The sequence below is a fragment of the Podarcis bocagei genome (assembly GCF_964188305.1).
Source record: "Podarcis bocagei genome assembly, chromosome: 16".
NCBI lineage: Eukaryota > Metazoa > Chordata > Lepidosauria > Squamata > Lacertidae > Podarcis > Podarcis bocagei.
Window position 1 is genome coordinate 41,014,167 of NC_138142.1, and position 20,267 is coordinate 41,034,433.

At 49.9% G+C, this 20,267-nt stretch overlaps 1 protein-coding gene across 3 annotated transcripts in view; it reads left to right on the forward strand.

Moving 5' to 3' along the window:
* The window catches only part of CERS2 (ceramide synthase 2), a 44,858-nt gene extending 25,427 nt beyond the window's left edge, over positions 1-19,431 (forward strand). For all 3 annotated transcript variants that reach the window (XM_081173731.1, XM_081173733.1, XM_081173732.1), the window contains exons 2-11: positions 3,412-3,585; positions 7,147-7,264; positions 9,016-9,134; positions 9,642-9,699; positions 9,815-9,865; positions 10,779-10,871; positions 12,385-12,513; positions 13,576-13,682; positions 14,095-14,248; positions 17,442-19,431. In XM_081173731.1, coding sequence (XP_081029857.1) covers positions 3,413-3,585; positions 7,147-7,264; positions 9,016-9,134; positions 9,642-9,699; positions 9,815-9,865; positions 10,779-10,871; positions 12,385-12,513; positions 13,576-13,682; positions 14,095-14,248; positions 17,442-17,603 — 1,164 coding nt within the window. In that variant the 5' untranslated portion in view covers position 3,412 and the 3' untranslated portion in view covers positions 17,604-19,431. The remainder of the gene's footprint in view (positions 1-3,411; positions 3,586-7,146; positions 7,265-9,015; positions 9,135-9,641; positions 9,700-9,814; positions 9,866-10,778; positions 10,872-12,384; positions 12,514-13,575; positions 13,683-14,094; positions 14,249-17,441) is intronic.
* Positions 19,432-20,267: the final 836 nt, after the last annotated feature.

Sequence of the window (20,267 nt, forward strand, 5' to 3'; positions counted from 1 at the left end):
GAAGCCTGGAGGAGCCAGCCGGGTGGAGATGCCACTCGTCAGCTTTGCACCCAGAGATTTCCAAGTGGGCGCAAGTGGAACTGCGCCAGCTGCAAAACGTGCCTGGCCAATTTCCAACACTGGCTGCCAAGAGCATTTATTTATTCTAACGAGATTGGCAGAGGGAAATCAAAAGGGCACATTGACCTAGCCACCCCCTTCTCTTTTCCTGGGGTCTTGCTTGTGGGTTCCTGGCACTCCCCCACCACCACTTTAGCTCTTCCTACAGGACCGCTTCCAGAATTGCCGGAAGAAATATCAACAACCTCAAGATATGCAGATGACACAACCTTGATGGCAGAAAGTGAGGAGGAATTAAAGAACCTTTTAATGAGGGTGAAGGAGGAGAGCACAAAATATGGTCTGAAGCTCAACATCAAAAAAACGAAGATCATGGCGACTGGTCCCATCACCTCCTGGTAAATAGAAGGGGAAGAAATGGAGGCAGCGAGAGATTTTACTTTCTTGGGCTCCATGATCACTGCAGATGGTGACAGCAGTCACGAAATTAAAAGACGCCTGCTCCTTGGGAGAAAAGCAATAACAAACCTAGACAGCATCTTAAAAAGCAGAGACATCAACTTGCCAACAAAGGTCCGCATAGTTCAAGCTCTGGTTTTCCCAGTAGGGATGTATGGAAGTGAGAGCTGGGCCATAAAGAAGGCTGATCGCCGAAGAATTGATGCTTTTGAATTCTGGTGCTGGAGGAGACTCTTGAGAGTCCCATGGACTGCAAGAAGATCAAATCTATCCATTCTGAAGGAAACCAGCCCTGAGTGCTCACTGGAAGGACAGATCGTGAAGCTGAGGCTCCAAGACTTTGGCCACCTCATGAGAAGAGAAGACTCCCTGGAAAAGACCCTGATGTTGGGAAGATGGAGGGCGCAAGGAGAAGGGGATGACAGAGGACGAGATGGTGGGACAGTGTTCTCGAAGCGACCAGCATGAGTTTGGCCAAACTGTGGGAGGCAGTGGAAGACAGGAGTGCCTGGCGTGCTCTGGTCCAGGGGGTCACGAAGAGGCGGACACGACTAAACGACTCAACAACAACAACACAGAACCACTTGCCATTCATTTGTTGAGCTTACCCAGAGTTCCTGTCCACTCCGGCCTCCTAAATGCAGAGTGTGTGTGTCACGTTTCTTGGAGACAGACGGCACTCTGCATATGCTTAGAGGCACTCTGGTTATTCCTGAAGGCGCAAGTTACTTGGGGCGTGCAAGGCACGAGGAGGAGAAACCTTTTGCAGCCAGAGGGGCAGATTCCTTGCGGACGGCGTTCCGCGGGGGCCGCGTGTGGTGGTGGCCGGGGCCAAAGGCAGTAGCCCCCGGAAATTCAGAGGTTTCTATATACTTCCTTGCATCACAGTTCTGAGAATACATTTGCGGCTAATCAGAAGCACTTGAAAGGCAGGCCAGAGAGGGAGGGTCCTGGGGGCCAGGTAGGGAGAACTGGAGGCCACATTGAACCCTACACACACCTTGAGAACTTTTACCTGGGAAGTCTCTCTTTCAGGCATGCTGAGTCCCCTTGATTGTTCAGATGGAGGTGTGTGTGCCTAGAAACCCCTGTTTGGTATCCAGCTAAGTTCTACTTTGAGTAAACCCGTTGAAATCAATTGACCAAAGTTAGTTGTGTTGAATATTTTGCTGTTTCTGGTGCGTCTACTCTCATTGGCTGCAGCTCTCTGAAGTTGTCCCCTGGACAAAGGGAACACCTGTGTGTCTGGCCCCGCCCACTTTTGCCCACTACCACCTCTGGGGGGGGGTGTGTGAGGTCCCTGCAAGTCAACATGGCCCCTGAGCTGTGGGGAAAATGGTTCCTTCCTCTGGTGTAGTAGAAACATCACTCTAAATAAAGTCTAAATAAAGGGGAAACTATTTTGACTTTGGGACGTGGGTGACGCTGTGGGTTAAACCACAGAGCCTAGGGCTTGCCAATCTGAAGATCGGCGGTTCGAATCCCCACGGTGGGGTGAGCTCCAGTAACTCGGTCCCAGCTTCTGCCAACCTAGCAGTTCGAAAGCACCTCAAAGTGCAAGTAGATAAATAGGTACCGCTCCGACGGGAAGGTAAACGGCGTTTCCGTGCGCTGCTCTGGTTCGCCAGAAGCGGCTTAGTCCTGCTGGCCACATGACCCGGAAGCTGTACGCCGGCTCCCTCGGCCAGTAAAGCGAGATGAGCGCCGCAACCCCAGAGTCGGTCACGACTGGACCTAACGGTCAGGGGTTCCTTTACCTTTACATTTATTTTGACTTTGGTTTCTTTGACACCATGCATTCAAAGCTCTGCGATGACACTTTGAACAGGCATGGCTTCCCCTCTCCAGGAATTCTGGGAGTTGTAGTTTGTTAAGGATGCTGAGAGCTGTCAGGAGAGAGACCCCCTATCCCAGGCACCTCCAAACTCGGCCCTCCAGGTGTTTTGGGACTACAACTCCCATCATCCCTAGCTAACAGGACCAGTGGGCAGGGATGATGGGAACTGTAGTCTCAAAACATCTGGAGGGCTGAGTTTGGGGGTGCCTGACCTATTCCCTCTTGCTGAACTACAATTCCCAGAACTCCCTGAGAAGAGAGATTGATGGATAAACCGCTCTGGGAATTGTAGCTGCAGCAGAGAAGCCTTGGGGTTCCCCTCCTAACAACACTTTGAACCCTTAGCCAAACTTCAGTTCCCGGGATTCTTTGCAGGATGGGAGCCACAGGCATTTAAAGTGGTACCGTAGGGCTTTAAATACAGTGGTACCTCGAGTTACCACTTAACCTGAAACTGTTCTTAATCTGAGGTACCACATTAGCTAATGGGGCCTCCTGCTGTCGCCGCGCAATTTCTGTTCTCATCCTGAAGAAAAGTTTTTAACCTGAGGTACTAATTCTGGGTATGGGACGCGGGTGGCGCTGTGGGTTAAACCACTGAGCCTAGGACTTGCCGATCAGAAGGTCGGCGGTTCGAATCCCTGCAATGACGGGGTGAGCTCCCATTGCACGGTTCCTGCTCCTGCCCACCTAGCAGTTCGAAAGCACGTCAAAGTGCAAGTAGATGAATAGGTACCACTCTGGCGGGAAGGTAAACGGTGTTTCCGTTTGCTGCTCTGGTTCGCCAGAAGCGGCTTAGTCCTGCTGGCCACATGACCTGGAAGCTGTACGCCGGCTCCCTCGGCCAGTAAAGCGAGATGAGCGCCGCAACCCCAGAGTCGGCCACGGCTGGACCTGATGGTCAGGGGTCGCTTTGCCTTTAAATAGGTATCTGTAATGCAAAGTCCCACTGTACATGGTGTGAACATGGGCTCTGAGCTTTCTGCCCATCATCTCTCCCAGCTGGAAACTGCCTTTCCTCACTCACGCTGTTTCTGTTTTCTTCATTTTCGCAGGATGTTCCAGACATTATGCAACTACTTCTGGTGGGACCGGCTCTGGTTGCCGTCCAACCTCACCTGGGCGGACGTCGAATTCAGCGAAGGCCGCGTGGCCCCGAAGTCCAGCGACTTGTATATCACCATCCCTCTGGCGTTTGTCTTCCTCATCATCAGGCACCTCTTTGAAATGTGAGTAACCCTCTGTCCCACAGGAGGAGGATGGCCTATTTGGAGTAAACCAGGGGGTAGGGGACAAGGAGCGAGGTCCCTGCATAGTAGGCTAGGCTGAGAGGCGGGGACTGGCCGCCCCACAGGGTCAGCACCCAGTGAATTTCTGATTGGCTGGAACAAAAAAAGAGACAGACACTTGTGGAACCTCCAGGTCCAGGGGCAGTCTATCTGGATTCCTCGTTTCTTAGGGGCATTTGGCTGCCACAAGGACAGAAAGCCAGACCCAATGCACCTTTCCTGGTCTGATTCTGCTGCCAGGCCGTTCTGTCCCCACGGAAAGCCGCAACCTTGCAAACTCTTGACCGCTCGTCCTGGGAAGGAGGGTGGCTTTGGTCGGCCCTGCGTGGGCGCTGCGGATTCCTGGAGAGTTTTGGGGCAAAGGCGAGACGCTTTTCTCCCTGTGCCCGGATCCCTCGCCAAGTCCTAAGGAAACAATTGGAGGCAAATCGGCGGGAGAAGAGGGGGAGAGGGCAGCAAGGCTCTGGCATCAGCCTTGACCCAGCCGTGGGCCCTTGGCATAATTGTGGCATTGTGTCACCTGCCAGCGGTTGTCTGCGGAGGGGGTGGCAATCCGGATGAAGTCAGCAGCGCCCGCGGACAGGCCTGAGACAGCCAGGCCGGAGAATTAAAGAGCAATTATTTATCACGGTTGACCATTCCACCACCCCCTCCTTCTCCACAGAGGATGGAGACAATCGGAGCATTGTTTGAGAGGCTGGAATCTGTGTGTATGTTATTTTTTACGGTGCAGCAATGTTGGAGAGAGCATGAGAAGAGTTGCCCCTTAGCTCTAGGATAGGCTCAACAAGGGGTTGGGGTTGGGGGGCAGGCTGATGGGGGGGATATTGGGGGCTGTGTACCCCCTTGTAACAAATCCCTTCAGCACTGCAGATCTCCAGAGGCTCCGTTTAGGACGGCCTTACTGGATTCCTCTTGTAAAATTGCACCTGAAGGACCAGGTGCGCGGCCTGGGAGTCATTTTGGACTCACAGCTGTCCATGGAGGCACAGGTCAAATCTGTGTCCAGGGCAGCTGTTTACCAGCTCCATCTGGTACGTAGGCTGAGACCCTGCCTGCCCGCAGACTGTCTCCCCAGAGTGGTGCATGCTCTAGTTCTCTCCCGCTTGGACTACTGCAATGCGCTCTACGTGGGGCTACCTTTGAAGGTGACCCGGAAACTACAGAACGCAGCAGCCAGACTGGTGACTGGGAGCGGCCGCTGAGACCACATAACACTGGTCTTGAAAGACCTACATTGGCTCCTGGTACGTTTCCGAGCACAATTCAAAGTGTTGGTGCTGACCTTGAAAGCCCTAAACGGCCTCGGCCCAGTATACCTGAAGAAGCGTCTCCACTCCCATCGTTCTGCGCAGACACTGAGGTCCAGCTCTGAGGGCCTTATCAGTGGTGGCGCCCACCCTGTGGAGCGCCCTCCCATCATGTGTCAGGGAAATAAACAACTACCTAACATTTAGGCAGGGAGTTCCAAAGCGTAATGGGATTTCCTACAAACGCAGAGCGAGTATTAGGGGGAACTTGCAGCAGTTCTGCAGACTGAAGTGGCCGGGTTGGTTTATGTGGGGTGAAGAGGTCGGATGGCCATCTGTCCTGGATGCTTTAGCAAAGATTCCTGTGTTGCAGGGAGGGGGGGTTGGACTAGATCACCCCGGGGATCCCTTCCCACTCTACAATTCTATGAATTCATGTGAGGCCCAGCATCTACCGGGATCCCCGATTCCTTGCTTTGCATGCAGACAGTCCCAGATTCGATTTCTGGCATCCCTAGGTGGGGCTGTGAATACCACCCCCGCTGCCTGAAACCCCAAAGAGACACTGCCAGTCAGTGCAGGAAATACTGAGTAGATGGACCAAGGGCAGTATAAGGCTGCCTCCTCTGTTTGCATTCAGTTCAGCCCTTTATGAGGACTAGAATCTTGCTTTCTTCCTGGGAAGAGGGCTGCAGCAACCCCCCATGGCTGGACTGGAAAAAGACTCCATGCCCGAAGCCTGCCAACAAGTTAAATGTTAAATCGGTCCTGCGTTCAGGACCATGAGGACTGGAATCTTAGTATTGTTTTAAAAGAAGATCCGTAGATCAGGGGTGGTGCCTCTGCTTCGGAGACAGAAAAGTTCGAGCTCAATCCCCTTGTCTGAACCGCTGGAGAGCGGCTGCCAGACCGTCCTGAGCTGAATGCACTCCAGTGGTCGGACTCTGTCTGAAGCCAGCTTCCTCCTGTTACGGTAAAATCTGGGTGCGAGGCTGCTCTGCCACCCAGCTCGTCGGACTAAGTCCCTGCGGAGGAAAATGAGCTCAGCCGGAGACAGGAGCAAGATGCAGAAGATCCAAGTTTATTGCGCAACAGGTTCAAGGCGAGATTGAACAGCGAGGAAGGGGTGACATGAACTTTTAAAACTTCCTTCCATGTCCCAAGATACAGTGCCAAAATCATCACAGTTACATTATGAATACATTAAGAAGTGGTTGGGTTACACAGGTTACATTATGAATACATTAAGGAGAGGTTGGGTTACACAGGTTACATTATGAATACAGTGGTGCCCCGCAAGACGAATGCCTCGCAAGACGGAAAACCCGCTAGACGAAAGGGTTTTCCGTTTTTCAATGCGCTTCGCAGGACGAATTTCCCTATGGGCTTGCTTCGCAAGACGAAAATGTCTTGCGAGTCTTGAGATTTTTTTTCGCTCCCCCCCTTTTTCTAAGCCGCTAAGCCTTTAATAGCCTTTTAGCCGCTAAGCTGCTAAGCCTTTAATAGCCGCTAAACCGCTAATAGCGCTAAGCCGCTAATAGGGTTGCTTCGCAAGACGAAAAAACCGCTAGACGAAGATACTCGGGGAACGGATTAATTTTGTCTTGCGAGGCACCACTGTACATTAAGGAGAGGTTGGGTTACACGGGATTAACATATGGAGGAGGGAGGGGGGAATATGCAGAGCTGGAGATACGCACAGGTAAGTACATCCTGAGTACCGGTGACGAAAGGACAATGGTCCAGGTATGCATAGTCTGCCACCTGGCACTGCCCGTGGCTTGGCAGAGTGATTTGACGGGATTAGGGTCTTCCTGTGTGTACGTGACACCTCGCTTGAGGGATTATGGTGGACAGTGAAGGTGTCATGGAGCCCTAGGGAAATTAAGCAGATTGGCACCAAAAGCAAGAAAATTGGTGCTTGTGTAACAGTGTGGGGGCTGAGGGCTCCACGTAGGGCCGAGTGCCCTTGAGGTCATCGTCTCGGACCCTCTGGTGACCGGCGGAAGGGGTGAAGAAGACATGCCCCCCCCTTCCGTATCACTCCGTTAATTCGTGCCGTATCTGATGGTTTCGGCGCTCAGACCTTCCTCAAAGGAAGCCCTGGTTTGCTGCAGAAGTCCGTAAAATTTAACGGCCGTTTCTGTTTTGGCCCCGGAAACTGCTGCAGAATCCTAACGTTGTGTTTCTTTTCTTTCGTCCCCTCTCTTCCCTTTCCGTTGTTCCCTTCTCTCTCCCCCCCCCCCCCCAGATACGTGGCAACTCCGCTAGCAGGTCTTTTGAACGTCAAGGAGAAAGTGCGGTTAAAAGCCACTCCGAATCCCGTCCTAGAGAAATTTTATACGACGTCCTGTAAACACCCCAAACAGGTAACTTTGCCAGGGAAGTCATGTTTGAGAGGAAGTGGAGATGTTCTTTGTATCATACATTTAAATACTATGATTCTGCTTTAAACAGCCATTACTTCCTCTCAAAGAATCCTGGGAACTGTAGTTTGTGAACTGTAGTTTGTCAGTTTGGGAACTGAGAGTTCTGAGAAGATTGATGTACCATTACAGAGCTACAATTCCCAGAGCGGTTTAATGAGCCATCCCTAATAAGGATAATAACAATAATTTATACCCTTCCTTTTCCCCTGACGGGACTCAGGGCAGCTTACAGATAAAAACAGGAACCTTCTAAAAACATAGAGAACTCTGGGAATTTTAGCTCTGTAAAGGGAACAAAGGTTTCCTGTGTGGCGGGGGTATTGTAGTACTTAAATGGACGGTATGACAGTGGTAGCGGTCAGGATTTTTCGCAATACGTGAGAGGAGGTTTTCACAGAGGAGACTCGAAGGTCGCCCTCTACATGGAAAATGTTTCTCTCAGCTCTCTCATTTAGAGCACTTGTACCCAACGCTCTTCAGCCAGAAAGGCTCCCAGTGTCCAGTCAATTAAAACAAAACAGTCCCTGCCCAGAGTCATGGAAAAGAAAAAATACACGGCACACAAGGAAGAAGGGACAGGGAGGGCAGAGGAAAAACACCCTCAGGCACCACTTTTTAATAGTAACTCTTGCAGTGACCAGCTGGCATAGAAAAATATCCTGGGTCAGGAGGCACTTAATTGAGCTGGTCTTCTGCCAGAGCTGATGGCCTGAGCCTCTGGCTCCCCTTTTCTCCCATCAAGGCATCCAGATGAAAAATCAATTGGCTTGTTGCTGGCACCACACGGCCCGTGCCAATACTTGTTGTGGGCATACGCTCTGAACTCCCAGTTGGTGCATCTGGGTAATTAAGCCTATAAACAAGAGCAAAAAGGTTTCCATCTCCTGTGTGCCTTTGCCAGCTGGCAGCCCCCGAGCCAGATCTGTGACTTCTTGCATCGCTGCTGCTTCAGTCTGGATGGAGGTGGGGACAGGCCGTAGCTCACTGGTAGAGCGCCGCAGAAAGTCCCAGGTCCCAGTGGCATCTCTAGGTAGGGCTGGGAGAAACCCGTGTTTTCAGCAGCAGGAGGACGGGATTCTTTCCCCCTGTTGAATGGAAGATGGTTTTCCCAGGGTGAGGTTCCCCTGTTGCACTTGGGGTGTGCTCACCCCTGCAGTTTCCCTAAATTCATCATCCCAGTGGCATAAATTTGGCTGCAGAAGATCTCGGCTTCATCCCTGGAATTCTTGGCCTGGAAATGTCCCCTTCTTGAGATTCAGGACACAGTGACCCAAAGCCAACCGTATAAAATATAAAAATGGCATCAAACTTTTGGGGGAATCAAAGGGCTGCCAAACTCCAGCAGGAAAGTAGCTTGGAAACTGCATTGGGTCAGTTGAGTTCTTAAGCATTAAAAACTTCTGGGCCCAACCAGCACATCTTCAAATCAAGAAGTCTTTGCCAGGCTTATGTTGCAACTAGAGAGGTCATTTCCCAAGGCAGGACCCCCAGTTGGAAGCTTTCATTAAAACCAATGGCTTTTTCCGGGAAGAAGGCATGAGATCCACGCACTTAGAAATCTAGTGTCTCAAGGTAGAAATGGCAAAGCAAAGCAAATGTTGCTGCTGTCTGCATTTCAGTGGCTTTCTTCCCTAGGCTCTCTCTCTCCTCCCTCTGAATGGGCCCTCTTTTTCCTTTTTCTGCCCCCGCAGGCAGACATTGAGGGCCTCTCGAAGAAAAGCGGTTGCACCCCCCGGCAGGTCGAGCGCTGGTTCCGCCGGCGGCGCAATCAGGACCGGCCCAGCTTGCTGAAGAAATTTCGGGAGGCCAGGTAGGCCTGCAGGACCGTGGTGCAGCTGGGGTGAATAGCAGGCTTGCCCCAGCCCCATGCACACTTTCCCATCTGCAAAAGCGTCGCTGGATTAAGGGTCGGCAGCTGGCTGCCCCAGGCCAGTCTTCCTCAACACTCTCTGCCTGCCAAAACAGTCCACATCCATTGGAAGACCAGTTCCCAATGCCCCTGACCATTGGGCATGCTGTCCGATGGCAACTGGGTGCCCGGCAACACCTAGAGGGTAACAAATTCAGGCAGACGGTTTGCCTTTGCGAGTGTCACAGCCGCACAAGTCCAAAACATTTAGTAGCCAGAGTCTTCCTTAACAACCAATCCATTGGCTCTCTGGCTCCCCCTACTGTTCGTCTCCTTGCCTCTCGCCCTACCACTCCTGGCAGACGTCAGAGGCCCTCCGCACGCCCCCAGTGGCACTCTTGACATGCCTGAGAACGTGCTTCATTTGCTGAGGGGATGAGAAACAAGACTTTGTGCTTCCTTTTCCAGTTGGAGATTCACCTTTTACCTTCTTGCTTTCATTGCTGGCACGGCCGTCATAGCTGACGTGAGTACATTTCCTCCTCAACCTAAGGCGGGAAATGGGAGTTTCCTTTTTCTGCGAGTCCTCTTGACGCTTAACCGGCTCCTGTCTTTTCATCCTTTGTCTCCCGAACTTGCAGAAACCTTGGTTCTACAACCTCCGGCTAGTTTGGGAAGGATACCCTACACAGGTTAGCCGAGTTTTTACACTGCAACCTTTGCTTTTTTTTAAAAAAAAAAAAGAAATATTATTTTTTTTTTGTATATCTTCATATACATATAGAAACCTAAGGCTGTCATCACGCAGCCTTTGTTGGGGGGTGGGAGTTGTAGTGCGGCGTCACCATCCTGGAGTTGCATGAAATCAGGGAGGATTTAAAAGAGAAATGGCGGTTTTAAACAACAGCAGAGGTATGAATAAAGCTGGGTGGGGGAACACACAGAGTGTCTCTGAGGATGTGCAGAGAGCTTGACAGAGCTGTGAGAATGTGGGCCTGATGCAGCTGCGAGGGGACAGCTTGGTGAGGTGTAAAATCACGGGGTGGGGGTTGGCAATGGGGTAGGGGGGGTTGGTGGGGGGTAGGCAGGGTTCGCGAGCAACTTGAGCAGGGACAACAGCCCTGTCTGTTCATGTGGTGTGTGCATTAGAAAGTATATATACCCAACCTTTGGATTTATCTTTTTTTATAAAAAACAAACAAGAAAATCCACAAATATCTACAATACACCATGAAATAAGGAGCACATAACTATAAAGGGGGGGGGGTAGCAAGATCGAGATGACCGAAATCCTTCCGCTGCAGTCGACTGCTTAGAGATACTGTGAAACATCAGGCGGCGAAAAATGCTTTTAAATAAATGAAGCTTGCCGTCAAAGGCGGCACGACACAAAAGGAAGGGAGGGATGAGGAGGGCAGAGGAAAAGAAAGCGCTCCAGAAGAACAGGAGAGGTGGTCCCTCTGGTCTGATTCAGCAGGACATTCCTTGTGTTCTTATAGTTCCCTGGGATGGGGAGACCACAAAACTGGGTTTTTAAAAAATGTTGGATGAGGACGCGGAACGACCTGGATATATTTGAGGGGTTTTTCTCCCTCCCTCCTCCAGAACCTGCTGCCGTCCCAGTACTGGTATTACATGATTGAGCTCTCGTTTTACTGGTCCCTGTTGTTCAGCATCGCCTCGGACGTGAAGAGGAAGGTGAGTCGAATGCTGGGCTCATGGGGAGCACAGACGGCGTCTGACCTTTGCTGCTGGATCTGCAGTTGATCAGTGGAAGTTGATCTTATTTGTTTAGATTCAACAAAGTTAAATAGATAGATTGATAGATAGATAGATAGATATCTCCATAACGAGATACACATATTATCACTGCAGGTTGATGGCAGCATAAGTGTAATGTGTATGGGTTGCTCGTGCGTAAGTTGCCGCCTCTCCAGGCTTTGTTGCCTTGCTAAACCTTTCAGTCTGGGCAGCCCTTCCCTTCGTGGCTGCCTCAGTCGCTAGCAGGATCCGTCAGTGGGCGTTTCTTAAACCTTTTCCAACATAAAACTTGTTTGACACCCAGTCTCCTCCTACTCTCTCTGCGCGGAAGTCTTCTGCGCAGGGAGGGCGTGGGTAGCAGAGGACCCGTGCTCTCCCCGCTGGTGTCCAGTGAAGAGTCCTGGAGCCCTCTCGCCGATTCCCCATCTGCCCCCCTTTATCCCTGGTGTTGCACTGATTTGCTTCCCCATCTGCAGAGCTGCCTCTCCCTGCTGGGCCCTTCTCCAGCATCATTTGAGAGCCTTCCCTCCGCCTCTAGCTCCAATGTCAGTTCCCTGACAATAAGGTTGAGTGTTATCATTAAACTTCCAGGATAGCTAAAAAATAAGTGGGGGGAAGGTATATGAAAGAAAAATCAGATTTTAGAGGTGGAAGGGGGACTGAGGGTCATCCAAACCAACCCCCTGCAACGTGGTACTCAGGAGAACTCTGCTTAAACCTGTTGAAATCGAGACACAATATGAAAAATCAGTTTACAGCAACTGGCCCTCTCAGAAACAACAGGTCTAAATACACACACACAAAATTCAATTTAGCAGCAGAGAGGCATCAGCCCTACCTAGGGTTTCAACGCAGACAGATATAAAATGCTCATACAGTCGTACCTTGGTTTTCGAACAGCCTAGTTCTCGAACGTTTTGGCTCCCGAACGCTGCAAACCCGGAAGTGACTGTTCTGGTTTTGGAACGTTCTTTTGGAAGCTGAACGTCTGACAGGGCTTCCGATTGGCTGCAGGAACTTCCTGCAGCCAATCACAAGCCGCGCCTTGGTTTCCGAATGTTTTGGAAGTCGAACGGACTTCCGGAACAGATTCCATTTGACTTCCGAGGTACCACTGTATACTCCTTCTCTGACAGTGAATTTTGAGCTCAGAGAGGCTCAGGAGAACACAAGTGTTAAATGTTAACAACATTGCATTCGGTGTAGTGTTAAAAGCTCAGTAACATATAAAGAGAGCAATAAAACAACAACAACAACAACAACAACAATAGTAATAATAATACAGTTAAATCCAAACTCGTCTCAATTCAGAATTGAAAAAAACTGCTCTGTAGTAACAGTGATCTAAGTTAACTTACTGTAAAAGAAAATATATGAAACAGCCTGAAAAGATTTCTAGGGAAATAGGTATTTTCTGTTACGCTTTGGCTGATTTTTTGCTTTGGGGCAGGACTTCAAGGAACAGGTCATCCACCACGTAGCGACCATCGTCCTGATTAGCTTCTCCTGGTACACCAATTACATCCGGGCCGGGACGCTCATCATGGCCCTACATGACTCCTCGGACTACTTGCTGGAGGTGAGGGATTGGGACCCCTTCTTCCCTTGCAGGGGTGTAACCCGGAGCTCAAGCCCAGGTGTCCGACTCAACTTAGGGACTCCCCCCGTTCCGGACGCCTTGTGCTGCGTGCGGTCGTCGCTTCTATTAAATGGTGGCATGTCTGGGAAGGGCTGTGGGGCTCAGTGGTTAGAGCACCCGCTTCGCACGCAGAAGGTCCCAGTTGCATTTCCAGGTAGGACTGGGAATAATCTCTGCCTGGAACCCTTAACAGAGCCGCTGCAAGAGCAATTTGCTTCGATTTTGTCGGCTGGTTTCTACTCCCTGGTCTGTCCTCCCAAGCAGTCAAGGACACTTCTCAGCCGAGGGGGGAAACACTTAGGGGGTGGAACAGGTCTAGGGACGTGTGTGCTGTGGGGAGAGACCATTGCCAGATTTACGTATAAGCTAAACAAACTACAGCTTAGGGCTCCACTCTCTTGGGGGCCCCCAAAAAATTTAAAGGGGGGGAAAACTGGACGTACATTTCCAAAATATAAGATAAAAAACTAATAAAATAAAGCCTACATACAGCAAGAGTGTTTTGTGTTGTGTAGGCTCCTATGATGCTAGCCTGCTCCCTAAAATATCACTGGTTTGCTCATTTCCATATATAGGGTGCCTTCATTCTGCATGGAGTTTGCATTCTGCATGGACTTTTCAACAATTACTTCGATAAAATTCATATTTTGTGATGTGCAAATGGCTTTAGATACCCATTAGGCCCATAAATTGCCATATAGCATATGTTCAACACACAAAAAAGCGACAATTTGTTGCTGACAAAGAACAGCTGGACATATAAAGGGCCCCATTACCGTCAGTAGCTGAGGGCCTCATCAAACCTCAATCCGGCCCTTGGAGAGACCCCCGGGAGACAGGTAGAGGGACCCCCACGGACCACATCCTGCCCACGAGAAGGAGATGCTCCATCATGCTCTTCATAGCCAGAGCATCTTCCGTCTCTCACTGCCGGTCCCGATCCCTGAGCGCAGGTCTGCCTGTAAATATTGCCTCCCCTCCTCTCTTTCGGTGTCTCTGCAGTCGGCGAAAATGTTCAACTACGCAGGCTGGAAGAACATGTCCAACAACATCTTCATCGTCTTCGCCACCATCTTCATCGTCACGCGGCTCGTCATCCTTCCGTTCTGGTGAGAGTTACGTGCGCGGCGTGTGACTGAGGTTTACCCGTTGAACATCTGCCTGCCGAGAAGCTGTTGGAAGAGAGAATGGGCGGAAGGGGGCGAACAGAAGCACAAAAGAGTATAGAGTGGCAAAAGGGACCCCAAGGGTCATCCAGTCCAACCCTCTGCAATACAGGAGTCGCGGCTAATGAATAAACGTGGGCCAGTTCATAGGGGAATATAATCTGCCAGTTGCTATTAGGCCACACCCATGCTGTTCCTTGAAAGGGCATTTAAATCCCCTGGTTTACCCCCAAAGAACCCTGGGAATTGTAGTTTAAGGGCGCTGGGAATTGTAGCTCTGCGCGGGGGTAAACTACCAATGTGGTTTCTGTATTCTGATTTTTCTTGATCTGATTCCTTATGTTGAATTTTACAGGATCCTTCATTGCACCATGGTGTACCCCTTGGAAATATACCCACCTTTCTTCGGCTACTATTTCTTCAACCTCATGATGGTGATTTTGCAGTCCCTGCACATATTTTGGGCGTACCTCATTATCCGGATGGCCCAGAAATTCATAACTGGAAAGGCAAGTTGGGTTTTTTGGTACCCTTCCCCAGTTTGTGTTTTGTCTAGTATGAGGTATAAGAGAAAACCAACTCTTTTTTTGGTGTTTGAGAGAGAGACAAACCAACCAACTAACCCAGAGGGCAGTGTTTAAAATATATCTATTTATCGCGGTCCCACTTTTCCTCAAAGGGACACAAGGAAGAAGGGTAGCTTGCTTGCGTGGTTCTCCGACTTTCCGTATTCTCCACAACAACCCTGCCAGCTGGGCCAAGCTAAGAGACCGGCAGGTCACATCCAGTGAGCTTCACGGCCAAATGGGGATTTTGAACCCTGGTCTTCCTAACCCCGGGGTCGGCAACCTGTAGGCCACTTTTGGCCCGTCATGATTCCAGTTGTGCCAATGACATCTTTTTCTCCAAGCTATTGGCCCAGTAGCTGATGCCACTCTGGTGGGTGGGGTTCAGTCCTGCGCTGGCTACCGATGAGCCGCAGTTAAACCCTGCCAATTTGGCAAGATTCAGAACAAAAGCCCTTCCTTATTGATTTATTACAGGGGTCAGCAAACTTTTTCAGCACTGTCCCTCAGACCTTGTGGGAGGCAGGACTATATTTTGAAGGGGAAAAATTCCTATGCCCCACAAATAATTCAGAGATGCATTTTAAATAAAAGGGCACATTCTACTCATGTAAAAACATGCTGATTCCTGGACTGTCCACAAACCAGATTTAGAAGGCGATTGGGCCACATCTGGCCCCTGGGCCTTAGTTTGCCCACCCATGATTTATTACTTGCTTGGAGCAATTGCACCCAACTCTTTAGTCGAAAAGGCTCCCATGGGGGGAGGCGGCTTACGTACAATCAAGACCGTACCTACCTGAAGGCCTACAGCCTTAAAAAAATCCCCAACAACATACAAGGGGAAAGGTACAAGGAGGGATGAGGAAAAATCAAAACTCAAGCACTCATTTCTAAGGGCCAAAACTCCCTTTTGGTCATGCCCTAGTGGCGGTTTGAAGTCCCAATTATGGGCTATGGGGTTCTGAATCACCTGACGCCATTACGGCACCAGGTGGATGGGCCTGCCCACCTGTCAATATTTGTCCAGGAGGCCAACCCCGATAAGGACCTGTCCTGTGGAGCAAAAAAATTTATAAACCCTATTCTTGTCTTCATGAGGGCTAGCAACTTACTTTCATGTGTAACGGAAGCTGAGCTGTTCAGGATGCTAGATTCTGCCGTGCCCAGAAGCAATTTCTGTGGGTTAGAACTTGGGATTTTATGTGGAAAAGATCTGCTGGATGGCTTACCCTCGACACTTCCGTTATAAGAAAAGCCGTTTCAGGCTGCGAGTGGCTTTTAATTGCCGCAGGCTGCCCAATTACCCATCAGATTGATTTTAAAAGCTGATTGTAGGTTTTATTTTCTTCCGCTGCACTTTAAAGTTTCATTGCAAGCCCATCGCATGCTGCACTCAGGAAAGGCAGGACGCAAATAAATTAGAGTGAATAAAAGTAACTTTTAAAAACACCAGCACCCTTTGGAAAGCTAAATCAGATTCTGAATATTGAATATTTCCAGTTCCACCTCTCAAAGCGGGAATGCAAAGGGGGGGCGAAGGGTTAATCTCCAGAATTATGTAGTTAAGAAGTTATTTTCATTTCAGAAAGGCTCTCCCACCAATTGGCCCTTAAGGTAGCTTAAAAACATCAGAAAATAATAATAATAATAATAATAACCTCACAAGGAACAGACAGCAACTAAAAGCAGATGAATGATTATTAAAATCTCTGGTGGGTGGGTTGGAACGGGCCTCGTATACCTAAAAGATTTTAACGGGGGAAGGATTTTCAAAAGCAGGAGTACCACCAGGGTCAAAGACTCCCATCTCTTGGTCACATTTAATTTCCCGCTCCGCTGCCGCCGTCTCTTGGTCACACTTAACTTCCTAGATTCAGGTAGGTAGCCGTGTTGGTCTGACGCAGTCGAAATAAAATTAAGAAATTGTCCAGTAGCACCTTGGAGACCAACTAAGTTTGTTCTGGGTACAGTGGTGCCCCGCAAGACGAATGCCTCGCAAGACGAAAAACGCGCAAGACGAAAGAGTTTTCTGTTTTTTGAGTCGTTCCGCAAGACGAATTTCCCTATGGGCTTGCTTCGCAAGACGAAACGTCTTGCGACTTCTTGCGCGTTTGTTTCCTTTTTCTTAAAGCCGCTAAGCCGTTAATAGCCGCTAAGCCGCTAATAGCCGTGCTTCACAAGACGAAAAAACCGCAAGACGAAGAGACTCGCGGAACGGATTAATTTCGTCTTGCGAGGCACCACTGTATAAGCTTTCATGTGCATGCAGACTTCTTCAGATACGCATTAACTTCCTGATCGCCTGGAAAGCCCTACGTAGTAATAATAATATAATAATAATTTATTATTTATACCCTGCCCATCTGGCTGGGCTTCCCCAGCCACTCTGGGCGGCTTCCAACTAAATATTAAAACACAGTAATACATCAAACATTAAAAGCTTCCCTGAATAGGGCTGCCTTCAGGTGTCTTCTAAAAGTCTGGTAGTTGTTTATCTCTTTCACATCTGGTGGGAGGGAGTTCCACAGGACGGGTGCCACCACTGAGAAGGCCCTCTGCCTGGTTCCCTGTAACTTGGCTTCTCGCAGCGAGGGAACCGCCAGAAGGCCCTCAGTGTCTGGGCAGAACGATGGGGGTGGAGACGCTCCTTCAGATATACTGGACTGAGGCCATTTAGGGCTTTAAAGGTCAGCACCAACACTTTGAATTGTGCTCAGAAACGTACTGGGAGCCAGTGTAGGTCTTTCAAGACCAGTGTTATGTGGTCTCAGCAGCCGCTCCCTGTCACCAGTCTAGCTGACGCATTCTGGATTAGTTGTAGTTTCCGGGTCACCTTCAAGGGTAGCCCCACGTAGAGCGCATTGCAGTAGTCCAAGTGGGAGATAACCAGAGCATGCACCACTCTGGCAAGACAGTCTGCTGGCAGGTAGGGTCTCATCCTGCGTACCAGATGGAGCTGATAGATAGCTGCCCTGGACACAGATTTAACCTGCGCCTCCATGGACAGCTGTGAATCCAGAATGACTCCCGGGCTGCGCACCTGGTCCTTCAGGGGCACAGTTACCCCATTCAGGACCAGGGAAGTGTCTTGAGTTGTCTCTCGTTTCCTGACCTGGGTTTCTCTCCCCTCCAGGTGGTGGAGGACGAGCGCAGCGACCGTGACGAGACGGACAGCACCGGGGAGGAGGAAGAGGAGTTGGAAGAAGCGAAACCTGCCTCGGCACCCACAAAGAACGGCCCCCTGAGCAACGGGCACCCGGTCTTGAACAATAACCACCGGGTGAAAGCCAATTGATCGCTCGACGTCCATTTTCGGTACCCAGGCCTCCTCTGCTTCCAGGGGGGACTCCCGTCTGTCGCCAGAGCCCAGATCTTTATTTTCATTTTTGAAGCCAAAAAGAAAACAAAACTTCCTCTGGGGAGCTGCAGCTGGAAGCACAGCCGCCTGCCGCTCCACCAGCTCCTCTCTCCATCCTTGGACCCTCCAAGAACCCGAAGAAGCGCCGGGTTCATTTCAAGACGGGATCCTGAGACACTTGCCGCTTTTCTTGGGGGCAAAGCGAGTGGCTTTTTCTGGAGCTTGCAAACAGTGCTCGTTTTTCTCTTCCCCAGCACCCTTTATGTACGGGAAGAACGGCAGAGTTTTGGGAGCATGTTTGCCCTTGCCTCTTTGAGCCCCTGTCCTGAATCCACCTTGGAAAGCAGCCCTGAGACCCCTCACACGTTGCCAACCCCCTCCTCACCCACCCAAAACCCCTCCACAAAATTGGGCAAGCAGAGAGCAACTTCTCCACCCCACCCCAGAAAAGACACACGTCTTTTTTTTCCTTCCAAGCACACTCGAAAGGAACCAACACTTGCGGGGAAAGTACTCCGCTTGTCAAGTTTCTAGACCTCATCGAGGCCTCTCTTCCCCGTGCCAAAGGCCCTCCTGCTTGTAAACATGTCAGGAAAGCTGGGCTCGGCTCTCAAGCCTCCTTTCCCCGAACCCCCCCCCCCCAGATCTGCTATATCATGGGCACAAATATTTTCTTTCCACAAGTAATCCTTTTTTTTGTGTGTGTGTGGAAAAAGCAAATATTTTGGGTACAAGCGGGTGGGGTGTAGCAGAGGGCAAGGTTGGGGTTTCCGCCCCAATCCGCCTTCGCCGCTTATGAGGACAATCCCTGCGCCTTCGCTCTGCCAGAGTTGGGAAACGGAGTCAAGCAGGCGCCGTCGGTGCGGCGCTACAGTTCCCATCTCCTCTGAGCACATCTATCCAACTGTGTCTTGATACCTTTTTAGAAACCAGGCCAGGAGTCCCACCACCGGTCCTGCCTTAACTCCAAAGCCTTTCGATAATCCGTTTTTGGTTATCGTAGAAGCCATATTACTCCTTTGCAAAGCCTGGCTCTGTTTTCTTCGCTGCAGCGAAACAAATGCTGAGAGGGAGATGGATAAATACGTCTTCTGGTCCTCAAGGTGTGCGCAGCGCCCCCCCACACTTGTAAGGCCCTGGAGTTTTGACCACTGCCTTTGCAACCCCCAGCCCGATAGGAAGAGGTTTTTAAATTGCAAAAAAAAAGTATTTAATTAAAGAAGCGATTGGATTACGTTGAGTCCACAGGCGAGGGAATCACAGGTAGAGGGTTTTAATTTTTGGAGATCACGTTCAGATGAGATCATGGAGGATTTACTCACCTTTTTTCCTGGGTATTTTAGTTTGGGGTGGGGGAGATGTTTCGGCAAGCTAATTCAGACAGGTCAATGATGCCAGAAGGCTGAAAACTCAGTGATGGTCTTTATTTTCCTTTTCTTAAAAAAGCTTTCTCTAAACTGCACCACCTTACTCCTGTAGAGAATTTAATTCAATGCACACTACTTCACTTTATTCCCCTGCATTCCTTCTCTGAGGAATGTAATACTTTCCTTTTGCCCCCAACTCCACAATCCTTTTCTCATCCTATTAAAAAAAAAACCACCCAGAGAGGTACACCCACTTTTATGTAGTCTACTTGCCTTTTACCACTCCCAGAGGGGGAGACGCTGATTTTTGTTTTAATTTATTAGATAGGGTTTTTTCAAGCACCAAAACGAGAAAAATCTTTTGGCTTCAGCTGGAATAAAATCTCCAGAGAAAGACAGTTTTGAAGAATATCTGCTCTACCTGTAGGATCAAATTGCAATTATTCTTTCCCTAGCCTTAGCCTTAGGGCATTTTTGGGGGGTGGGGGTAGGGAGAGGTTTACAAAAAAGGACCATTAATCTATCTTCAGACCAAAATGTGTGTTCTTTTTTTTTTAAAAGAAAAAAAAGTTAAAATATATTAAAACCTAAATAAGACTAATAAATTTCTGTTAAAAAAAAATTCTGGTGATTGGATTACCTTTGGGAAAGTTCACACAACTAAGGGTGCTTTTTAAATGGCACAACGGTGTTTTGCAAAAACTTCCAGCATAAGTTAGTGGGGAAATTCTTAACGCCAACCCTGCAGGGGGGCATGTGGCCGTTTCTTTTGGGATTGCTCTGGGAAACAGTTGGGGTGAGACGGGAGAAGCGAGAGAATTTACTCCTGTCTGAGTGAACCGAATTCAGTTGGATACATCCAACTTTTGTCCACCCACCCCAGTCCCATTAAACGTAAAGGTAAAGGGACCCCTGACCATTACCGTATTTTTCGCCCCATAAGACGCACCAGCCCATAAGACGCACCTAGATTTTAGGGGGGGAAATAAAGGAAAAAAATTTTATTTCCCCCCCAGGTGCGCTGCGCTACACCAGGAGCTTGGGGCGTGCGGAACTCAGCACGCCCCAAGCTTCTGCGTGCCGGCAAGGTCTCCGCTAGCGTGGGAGAGCCGGGCGCCTCTCCCAGGGCTAGCGGACCCCTGCGCTAATCCAGAAGCTTGGGGCAAGCTGAGGTCAGCGTGCCCCAAGCTTCTGCGTGCCGGCAAGCAGTCCGCTGCCGCCCCCAGCCTCCCGC